Source organism: Syzygium oleosum, unplaced genomic scaffold, assembly GCF_021117445.2.
Source record: "Syzygium oleosum isolate NSW1041296 unplaced genomic scaffold, Sole_v2.1 Sole_v2.40, whole genome shotgun sequence".
In the NCBI taxonomy this organism is placed as follows: domain Eukaryota; kingdom Viridiplantae; phylum Streptophyta; class Magnoliopsida; order Myrtales; family Myrtaceae; genus Syzygium; species Syzygium oleosum.
The window spans coordinates 2,372,605-2,384,291 of NW_026607524.1; the positions used below are offsets into that span (position 1 = coordinate 2,372,605).

At 38.6% G+C, this 11,687-nt stretch overlaps 1 protein-coding gene across 1 annotated transcript; it reads right to left on the reverse strand.

Moving 5' to 3' along the window:
* Positions 1-716: 716 nt before the first annotated feature.
* LOC115668174 (disease resistance protein RPV1-like) lies at positions 717-11,189 on the reverse strand. The gene is made up of 5 exons (XM_056305901.1): positions 10,331-11,189; positions 6,033-7,152; positions 5,656-5,934; positions 4,031-5,603; positions 717-1,971 (listed from the first exon to the last, which is right to left on the reverse strand). Exons 1-4 carry the CDS (start codon positions 10,852-10,854, stop codon positions 4,032-4,034), a joined length of 3,495 nt encoding a protein of 1,164 aa, XP_056161876.1. The 5' UTR covers positions 10,855-11,189; the 3' UTR covers positions 717-1,971; position 4,031.
* Between the last annotated feature and the right edge of the window lie 498 nt (positions 11,190-11,687).

The following is an 11,687-nucleotide window of genomic DNA, read 5'->3' on the forward strand; positions in this document are numbered from 1 at the left end:
CTTCCTGGATAAAAGTCTAAGAATATCCAGCCTCTTCTGAATAGAAGGAAAATCACAGAACATAAGTTGAGCCAGCCAGGTCTCAGAAGTGCAGCATCAAGTAAGTGCGCTCTACTGCTTCACATCAAATTCAACTCAGTTGGCATCCTTAGAAAGAAAATAAAGAAAAAGCATCCTTAGAAAGAAAAGTGAATTAGAATTATTAGGAGATAGATGAACCCTGAGCAAAACAAAAGAGCACCTCATGCAGCAGAGATTTCATGATGACTGAGAAATTGCACATGCTCGATGTCACAAGACTCAAACAATCAGCATCAGTTGATGCCGTTGTAGAGGCTCAAGACCAGGATAATACACTTCTTGTAAGCTACTTCAGCAACTAAAAAGTAATTCATGCAATCCCATCTTTTGTTACCTTCATTTTGATACATATGTAGTTTAACCAATACTGTGTATCCGAAGTTAAACAGTTCTAAATCAAGGAAAAGTCATGTCTAGCATTTTATAGTCTGCCTTGAAGGTTATTACATAGTATCCATACTACATGCTTCGTAGAAAATGTTTGTCAAAGCATTCATAATGGCCATGCAATTTTCAATAGCAGTTGACAGTTAGTGTGCTATTGGAAGAGAGTACTTTTTGTTATCATTTAAAACAAAATTATTACCTTGTTTCCGCAAACACAAACACACCGGTTAAACTGAGACACCACCGAATTCAGTAAAAAACTGCACCAAAGAATAACATACCAGTAGTGAGTCATACCATTAGATAGATTTCACATGACCACCTTATAAGTGCCATTGAATGCAAGAAACTAACTTGATTGACGACATGGTCAGTGACCCCATATTATCATGCCCCCTTTTTGGAGCAATGGAATCAAATTCATCGAAAAAGAGAAGGCAAGGTGCTGCAGCTGCTGCCTTCGAGAATATATCCAAACCTGTATTTTTCTAATTGTCGTTACTCTCAAATATTCAAAATCTCTCCATTTTGCTGACAAGATCAATGCCATCAACATGCAGAATAGAAAATCCAGTAGACATTTCATCACCAATTTCAAATATCTAGTAGAGAAAAGCTTCAAATATTTTACATCTTAATCTCACTCTTAATCAAATGGTCATAGAGGAACCTCTCATTCATGCGTGAGGAAACTCATCAACCGTTTTAACTTGGCCACGTCAATGGTTATGGGAGGATCCTCGTTGCTGTTGTTGAAAATAATTTAATCAGAACACCTTGGCCGCAGCAGGAGGATCCTCATTGGTCCTGTTAGTTATCCTATTTCGATTGCTAGCATACCTGAAGGGACCTCTATTAAATGCATCCAAAACAAACAGAAGAAAGCACAAAATTGTGAAGTGTTTGGAAATAACAAAGCTTAATACAAGATTGCACAATGGAATTCAATCATCATAAGTGTAGTTGAAAAGAAGCCTCTAATAGCTGGCTCAGAAGTACCAATGTACTTATTCAACATCTCAGCCTTTCACTGAGATGGATTGAAGAGAACAAGCTGCTGCTGCAGCACCAACAATGTGTGTCGTGCCAAAGCCCAGAAGTCCATTTAAAAAAACATTTGACCATGGCCTTAGAGGAGCTCGTGCAAAAACATTTCATCAGCAAATGTAAGAATGATAGACACGAAGATCAAATAGGTTTATTTAACAAGTTAACATTAACCACATTATCAGCTGAGATAGAGAGGATGAGTAGGTTTATTTAACAAGTTAACATTAACCACATTATTAGCAGAGACAGAGAGAATGAGTCACCGGAAAGAATAAACAAAAGCTACAGCTCAGACAAAACCAATGCACTTAAATAAACTTTGTTGAACAAAATCCATGCATAATCTCGCTCACTCACAAGAATGAATCAGGGAAACAATGGTAGGTAGTTAAGCCTCATCTCATTGAGATTCTGCAGAGCCTGACCATAAGCTCCCTTCGCTAGATTGTCAATCTGCAAAAAGAGGTTTAGACAGCTTACCACCTAAAGATGACTTTGATGTTACACGAAAAGTAAAGCACTTAACAAAAAACAGACACTTGGGAACCTACGACATAGATTAGTATTGCTCGTCCAGATACTCGATCAGGAAAGACACTCATAAAACAATAATAGGATCCTCGCACATGTTGAGTATGAGGAACAACCCCTTTTTCAAAGAAAATAACAAATTCCTCATCCAACAAGATGAAGTGAATTAAGCGATAGATAGCATGAAGTATGTGGGAAGCACACTCGAGAGTATGAAAGCAAGTCGCAGATCTTTCAAGTTTCAGTCCCCCAACATGTCTACTACTTGACTGACTTACCAAGATCTATGAAATAATAATGTACTTTGATTAAGCTAATTATGAGTACTGAAAATAAGTACCCCAGTAAACAAAAGCTAAGGTTAATACTGGGTACATTAAGCCACTGAATGCCTTAGCGGAATAGGATTGTTAGCCAGAAAAGGTCTACCCTATAAGCAACTAAAAGTTGCTCATATAGATACCCAACCATTACACCTGTAGACATTTCAACATGAATAGTTGATTGCATAAATAGATGAAGAAAGCTAATAATTATTACATTTGCCTAATTTAATCCATCGATGAGTCAAAGTCATCAAATTCATAGACCCAGCTCAAAACAGCAAAGGAAAAAGAAAAAGACATGTCATCAGCACAACAAATAAGAATTCAAGAATGTAAATGCCTTATGGACAAATTGCAACATCTTCCCCAACTGTGTTTGGTAATTTAAGATGGGAGGGAATGAACGAATAGCAAACAACAAGAGAAGAAAAATGTGATTTCACTCTCTTTTGAGAACGAGCATTAAAGAGAAATGATGTAGAGGAAAATTGAGTTAGTTGATTGTTGAAAATACCTCTTGTCAAACCAAATTCTGTATACCTTCTTAGTAAACCTAACATTATTTAAATATTTTTATAGATCAAAGGGAATAATTATGTTCATTCCTTTTCTCTCCATGATAACCCATAAGGAGTTTCGTTATTGACAAAATGCAGGAGCTGAACAAGGCAGGCCAGTCACTTAAATCTTGTAATTAAGCAAAGTATTAGCAAACTCAAGTGCACGCAAATTGAATGCAAAAAGATTCTATCTGAAATTTTTCCAGGTGATAAATCTTATGAATATGGGAGTGTGTCGAATGCACGACCCTATAGTCTGTTTCGAAACTGAAATTCACATTTAAACTAGTACATAGCCTCTAGCACTGAAAACTAACATGTATGGATAATGCCACAGTTATGACGAAGAAGCATAACATATTACAACCCCTTCAGCTCATGTCAAAGAACATCTCTTTCACATTTTCCTGTACGGCACAAAGTTACTCATTCCTAGCACCAGAAATTGCAGAATGCACAATTCAATGCAACTAACCTAGTCTTCAACAACATGGTGGCTTGACCATATCGACCAGTTTACTCCAATATCAATGGTCTCCTAGCGCAAATTTCACGCATAAATGGCTAAATAATAGAATGGAGAAAGAGACTTCACAAAGCACACCGTGACTCAAGACTTGAGGCTTCACTCTTCCGCTAACCAGGCATTAATTCCAATATTTCATTCCTCACAAATCATGATTGTTCTCGAGTGAAATTAAAAAAACACTCCATAAGGTGAGACCAGTACTCTCAACCACCTCTAACTTACAACAAGTTAGGTGCCGTGAAGCATGTCAACCTCGACATTATGCTGATGCGCAGCATAAACCAACTAAGAATCACCACCGTCGAGGTGAGCGAAAGTATCGCATGTTCACCAAACATGAAAAAGGATTTTCCCTCAGAGATAACAGGACGAATGAATACAAGAGGTGGTTCCAGAACAAAGATGAAAGGTTAGCTAAAGGAAAACTCACAAAACAGGACGCAGCAACATTTAGGTTTCATCTCTAACACATTGAAAGAAAAAACAAAGACCGTCTACTTAAGAAGCCTCACTAATCCTATGGACTTACTATCATCGACTGTCTTTGCCAATCAAATGATACATACCTTATCCGTCTCTGTTGAACCTCGGGCAACCACGGACGTCGAGTTGGCAAGATTTTGGCACACCCAGCACGCTCTCCAGTGATGCACACGAATAGATCTCCAATCTTTTCAGATTATGTAAATTAGACAGATCAGATTCGTTTAAGCTTTTGATGGAATCGCAAGTCCAGATCCGCAATGTCCGCAATGATTTCAATTCTCCCAAACCCTGAATCTCAGTTAGCCGAGGCAACTGTAACAAATATAAACACTGGATCTCCTTCAGACCTGGCGGAACGGACAGCGTCTCGAGCAATGGACAGTCGGACATCCCCAATTCATTGAATTTCGGTAGCTTTCCAAGGACCTCGAATCGAATCTCTCCGAGCGTATATCCTCTAATACACAGTGTTGACAAATTCTCCAAGTTGGAAAAAAGTGACCAATCAATCGGTGACTGGAGATCCTCTAAAGACAATTCTCGAAGGCTGGATGGAAGCTTGATAAGAGATCGGGAGTCGGCACAACTTACCTGGAGGCGTTGTAGCTGAGAGAGGGAACTGAAATCGGTTGGAGGCAAGGCCATTTTTCCAACGCGGAGGGTCAATTGCCTCAGAGCACGTAATCTCCCGAGCCCCTCTATTTGGGCTTCTTGCACTAATGTTCCGATTATAGAAAGCTCAACTAAATTGGTTAAATTTGAGAAGTCGGGGATATTGGTCAACGACTTCGATGATAAGCGTAACACCGTTAGACTCTTTGGAAGCTCCGGCAGCTGTCGAATTGAATGACACTCCCGTAAATCAAGTGTTTGGAGATTTGTAAGCTGATTGATGGTTGTTGGCAATCCACTAAAGCGGCTAAAGGATAAGTTTAGAATTTTCAACGAGGATAGTGCCCCAATTTCACTTGGAATTTCCCCCTCCAGATGTGTAGAGGAGGCATGTAACTCTTCCAGATTTTCCAACATTCCTATGGTTTTCGGAAGTTCACTTATATAGCTACGATTCAGATCTAGTACTTTTAAGTTTTTGAGATTTCCAATACAATCAGGTAAGATCCTGATGTTTGATTCTTTCAGAACCAACTTGACCAATGAATGGAGCCTCCCAATCGAGTCTGGTAGCTTTTCTAATCCGCAACTTGGGATCATAAAAAATTTCAACCTTTCTAGGTTTCCAATGGAATAAGGTAATTCTCTAATGCTTGTCCATGTGACATTTAGCTCAAGCAGCGACTCCAGTTGTCCAATAGAGTCGGGAAGCTTTCGAAGTTCATGGCATGTCAAGATTAGATGCTTCAACTTCACTAAATTACCAATTGAGTAAGGCAACACCGAGAGTCTCTGAGAATATATTATTAGCTTTGTTATAGATTGTAGACTGCCAATGGACTCTGGTAGTGACTCGATATCTGTATATTCTATTTTTAGCTGATTAAGATGTTGTAGATTGCCGATGGACTCGTCAATCATACGTAGTTTAGTGCATCTTGTGAGAATCAATATCTCCAGTTTCGAGATTGTGGAGAATGGGGGCGTCTTTGTAAGGGACCAACAATCCACGAGTTTTAGGACCTTCAACTGTTTTGCTACCTATAAAGCAATTGAGTTGAAACTCAGAAAAGAGGAAGAGTAAATGTAATGCAAAAGTATGTCGTGAGATCATAGTAATATTATTCCCAGAAAGCTTAAGAACTGCTAGGTTCTTCATTCCTAAATTGGTAGCTCGGAATTCCAAAGGGCAATTGCTCCAAGAGAGCCATCTTAACTCGGAGAAAAGATCCTTAAAGTTTCCTTCCAAGCTTCCATGGTCCAATTGAAGGAACCTAAGGTTGACCAACATCGCAAATTCCTTGCGTTTAAATCTGTACGTCGCATCAGGTTCATGTATGCCAAGATTGAGCGCTACTATGTTCTCCGTTAACTGGAAGATCAAAGTGGCAACCAATGAGTACTAAGTTAGATTGAAAAGGTTATGTTACTATTTGAATAAACAAAAAAACATTTAGAGGTAAAAATTACCTTCTTTCTCTGCACTGCATGGAAGGCATCCTTGGGTGACCACAATCTGCTACCCCTTAAAAGTATATTGCAACTTTCCGAGCGGACGACATCCCTTCCGAGGTCTCTAAGTTGGTCGTGCATCCATAATTTATCATAGTCCATGATCTTTATCAGTGACATACGTGTGAGGATCTTGACTTCAATTTCGGTGGGATACCCAAAAACCGCGTCCCAATATTTAATTGCAGTTATTTTCTCTTGGTTAATGAAGAAACATGCGATATCAAGAAAAATCTGTTGTTGACAAGAGTCCAAGGCCTCATAGCTTATCATCAACTTCTTCTTGACATCCTCGTTCATCACTTTCTTTAACTTACATAGGACGGCTTCCCATGTTCTATGGCATTTTCCACGGAGTGTGGAACCTACGACATCAAGAGCCAACGGAAGTCGTCCAAGCACATTGACTAACTTATTTGAAATATCTATGTAATCAGCCGGAGGCTCGGCACATCCCAAGGCACGCTCACAGAAAAGTTTAAGAGCATTGTGTGAATTCATCTCTGGCATATCATAGAATGAAAATTGTCCACCTCTAGAGGCTTGGACATTTTCATCCTCACCTTCCATTACTAGGAATTCAATGTTCCTTGTTGTTATGATGATTCTACTTCCTCCACCAAACCAATTGGGCTCGCCTGCAAGTCTCATGATTTGGTCCCGATTGTCGATGTCATCAAGAACAATGAGGACTTTTTTGTCATGAAACCTCGTCTTGATCATGTCAGCCCCTTCATCAACGAAGGAGAGGTTTATGCAGCTCGGATTGAGAATATCAAACAATAATTTCTTTTGTAAGTTTATTATATCATGAGTCCGAACATCTTTAATAAAGCAGCAATGACCTTGAAATTGAGGGGAGATTTGCCTGAAGACGACATCAGCTAGCGTCGTCTTTCCGATGCCACCCATACCATGAATCACGATAAACCGTACATCCAAAGCTCCTAGATCTAACTTCTTCATAATGTCATCCATTGGGCCCTTAATTCCCACCAAATGATCAGGCACGTCTGTCCGTCTTGTCCATAACAAACTAGAAACCTCTTTGACCGTGAGATTTTTAAGTTCATCTAGGCTGCCACATACATAAGATGCAATCATCTCAAATTAAAAAACCAAATATATGGAAACCGTGCATGCATTACGTGGCACTGGAAGGTTATCATCAAGTTCCAAGTAATTTGCTTTTAAAGCAACCAACACAGAAAAAGTGATCATGTAGCTGTGAGCCATTTGAAAACAAAAAACCAGAAAAACAGATTCTTTCAAGGGGAGGAGGCGGAGGAGGGACCTTCATCACAATTGAAAGCTACTACTATCAAGGTTCATTGGTCCAGTAAATGGCGGGAAAAGGTTATTTCATGACTGAGGGTCTAATTAGGCTTAGACTAGAAGTCGCTCCGACATATTGTCACCTAATAATTGCCGCGCAGTTGGGTTTCAACAGGTTGTGCACCTCGGTTTCATTCCTTTCCCTTCCATTTCAGGGGAAAATTACCAAATCATTCCTAAATCTATTCAACATATGCCAATTCATTCATAAATTTTTCAATTTTAATAATGTGATCCTAAAACTATACATGAAATTATAATATAGTCATTCTGACCAATTTCTTTCAGAAATGACTAATGTGGCAATCTACGTAGGACGTCATTTTGAGTAAAATTGTTCACGTTAGTGTGTCACGTAGGATGGCCAATGATGATTGGACACCACATTAATACTTTTCTGCAACAATTGGCCAAAATGATTATATTGAAATTTTACACAAAGGTTTATAACTACGTTGATAAAATTGAAATGTTTAAGAGTGAATTGGCTTCCATACAATAAATTTAGAATTGCTTCAATAATTATGCCTCCATTTCACTTTATACTTTTTTTACAGTGGTTGGTTTCTTCTTGTCACACATAGCGAGACCTCTAGAGGTTTGCCTAGATATCAAGTCCTTGGTAAACCCGGTCCTAATCATCTATCTCCTCAAGCACTTGGGATGAGTTTGAAGGTGGCAAAAGAAAAAATCTCGCTAAGCAATTACCTTGAAGGAACAAGAATATTAGCTCAAAAGCATTTTTCTTAATGTACACGACGACGAGGAATACTTTCTAGAATATATATCAACCTTAATTTGAGTTACCAACAAACATATCTCCAAATAAGTTACAACTAATTTGAGGTTACCAATTCTTTATTGATAACAATAAACTATTGGGTACTTTAATCGACATAAATTGGTAAGTAACTTAAATTATGGTTGGTAATTTAATAACAGAATTCGGAGCCTAATAATGTAACCTTACAAATAAAAGTTGGTGAATTATTAACAAATATTATTATAAAGATTGGTGATTTTGAAACAAATTTAAATAATGATAAATGGCTCAAATAAGAATGAGTAACTTAAACTAGTTAGTTTTGACAAAATAAAAACTTAGACTAGTTAGTAACTTACTTAGAGATTAGTTAATACGACACTTATATTAGAGTTAGTAATTTGGTACTAGACTTGGTAATTTTGAAATGTGAAGTAAACGATATGTTAAGTCGTACAAAAGTTGTACATCGGTAAATGATGTAATAAACTTAGTAAATGACCCAAATAAAAGACGGTAAGTTAAAACTAGTTGGTAAAATAATTGAAAAAGAAGTTGGTGAAGCACAAATTAAAATTGGTAATTTAAAATTGATAACTTTAAAATTTGCACGGCACGGGTTGGGCATGGTCGGTCATGGGCCTGCCCTTCCCCATTCTCGGATCCACCCGTTCTTCTTCCTCCATTGGCAATGATGTTGGCGGATATAGTGAGCAGAACAGAAACAGTAAGTATTAATGAAGAAGGATGTTGGTAAGCAGAGAGTAACGACTAGGGTTTGTAGAAAAACCACCACAAACTAGGGTACAGAATAGCTACATATCTCAAGGTAATTAGAATTGTTAAATTACTTATCCATTTTCTGGAGGTTCCTAGATTCGTCTAACCATAACTATAACTACCCAGAAGTCCCATAGGTGAATTTTTGGCTAATTTAGACCCGGGGCCATGAATAGTTCCATGGTTAAAGCAAGAGCATGAACCAAATTTTTTTTTAAATTTTTTACTAGCATAAAGGGTGTTTGACGGTGACAAAATATAGATCACCTATAGAAGAATGTTCAATTTAAGGCCGCAGATTTTCCGTATGCACAGCCACTAGAGGAGCCTATGACTCCTGCCCCACCACGATGAAAGTAAAAGCCCAAAATCCATAATCCTCCTAAACTTAAGTCAGTCCTTTGCAAATTAACTCAGGTTTCCTGTAACTAGAAATAGAACGGAGGATTGAGCCTCTAAAACAGGTAGAGATCTTTTTTATGTTCTTTCGGATAAAGGGATGCCAAGATCTTTGTAGTGCTCGGTCTTGTATACTCAAACCAACTAGAAAAACCATCATACAAAAGCTTCATTATTTTCTGTGTAACTCAGGGGTATGACCGTATTTGACCGATGACCTCAAGGGAAACAGTAGCAAAACATATGAACTCCTTAAGGCCAAAACCGAATCCACAACGATCGGTTCCTCAGCTAAAAGTATGGGAACGTCCTCGTCACTGGGTCAATCCCAAAGGGGGTCAGCTCCATCATTTCTTCCTCTTGGCCGTAAGTTTCCCGCGCACTTTTTCGTCTCCCTAGAGTACACCATACACTAACATGAATGAACTAACTATAACCATTAATAGCTCGGAACACATAAAGAAGCTCCTTACTGAGCTCTCCTATTTTGGGCTGATTCTTCCTCAGCTTTCATTAGTATAACAAAAGAAAAAAAAATCTAATGTCAAACTCAATCTAATTTTTTAGGCAAACATCATGGGCATAAGGTCGAGATACCAGGAGTCCTTAACTTTATGTACAGTATGCAATTGAAGCTAAGAAACTTAATTTTTTTTTTATTTTTCACACATAGGTCATACTGTTTTATCACATCTTAGATCTTCAGGGATATCTTGGTTGTTTTCCATTATAGATTAATTAATTAAGTTGAAATACCTTAACACTAATTATTATCAAAACTCGGAATTAAAAATGAAAAGTCAATTTGTGCAAGAAACCTCGCCCTCTATGCAAAATTCTGGGCTCCCTCATTGCGTCAAATCCAACCAAACATTACACATGGTTGGACAGCAGCAAACTGAATCTAATTATTCTTTGAAGGAACAAGAAATCGAAAATGTCAATAAGAAAATAAAGTCAATGGAGAAGCAAACAATACCCGTGATCTTTTAGATTCCTTCCTCTAATTCTGGCAACCTCTCTTAAAGCCTCCTCCCACTTCTTTGCTAAATCCTTCCCGGAGTTGCTCTCGTGCTTTTGGAGGGCTTTCCGATATAACTCGGTCTTAAGCTTGACATCATCCGCGTCCACGTCATAGAAGATAGGGAGGATCACTTTCTCATCGTTATCTCTCGATAACTCCGCTATGCGTGCCAGCTCACGGAGGCACCACTTACTTGAAGCGTAGTCTTTGGAGAAAATCGGGATGTAAATTCTGGAGTCATTGATTGCTTGCAAGAGGCCGCCTTCAATCTCTTCGCCAAATCGGAGCTCTTCATTGTCTTTAAAAGCACGGATCCCCACACGAATCATGTCATTGTAGAGACAATCAGCGATGGTTAAGCGGGTTTCGGGTCCTCTGAAGCTCAGGAACACCTCGTAGCCCCTCCCCGATCCATCATCACGACTACTACTTGCCGGAGCTGTCAGAGCCGTCTCTTCTCCCTCCCACTTTCTCTTCATTCCGAGAGGACGATGGAGTATTGATCTCCGAATTGAGTCCGCCCGGTGACTCGGGAAGTTTGAGTCTGATCCTTGCAACAACTTGACAAAGCAACAGAGTGAAATCGCTCACTTCCACTGCGTTTGCTTGGAAATCACCTGCGACCTTCCTTCATAAGCAAACAAAAGCATTCAGGCTAAGTTGAGGAAATAATTGATGAAAGTCGTCGAAAAGGAGGAGGTGGTCTCGGAAATATGAGTTGCGTGTTGATGAATGGTTAGATGTTGGATGTATATGGACAACTTAAAATGAGTTTCACTTGCCATTACTTTGGTACTACGCGCCATTTGCCTGGAAGCCACCTGCAGCCTTCCTTCATAAATAGAAGAACCCAAAAAGCCATTCATACTCAGAAACTATTAGCTATTGCGAAAAAGTTACATGAAATTGAATATAGACTAAGATTGCACGTTATGATTGCACTTCCATGGTAGATTGAACGATGATAAAATGAAATTGCTTGCCGATTGAAATTGTACACCGAATAAAATTGCACTGATATTTAAATCAAATGCTGATTTGTCAGGATTTGATTCGTCTCTATCATATGTTTATTGGTTGATTTGGCATTGGACTCATATTCGTTTAAATGGACATTGATCTCTTATGGAAATTGCGAAGAAAATGTGGTTCCTCCTTCACATTGATTCCAGTAAAGCTGAGATTTTTCAAACATTTTATTCTCAAAGTTGTGACTTTTATGATTTTTTTATAATATCAACCTCAGTTTCCTGGTATTTTCAAGGCCCGAAATTTCAAAACACACTTCGCCGGTTGTGCGAGTGAGTTGCCA

What these genes read in the sequence shown, in the direction of transcription:
- LOC115668174 (XM_056305901.1), bottom strand. Translation starts at nt 10,854, where the DNA reads ATGAAGAGAAAGTGGGAGGGAGAAGAGACGGCTCTGACAGCTCCGGCA. An exon ending in ATGCAGTGCAGAGAAAGAAG is followed by an intron (nt 5,935 to 6,032) that starts GTAATTTTTACC and finishes TTGATCTTCCAG; the next exon opens with TTAACGGAGAACATAGTAGC. An exon ending in TGATCTCACGACATACTTTT is followed by an intron (nt 5,604 to 5,655) that starts GCATTACATTTA and finishes ATTGCTTTATAG; the next exon opens with GTAGCAAAACAGTTGAAGGT.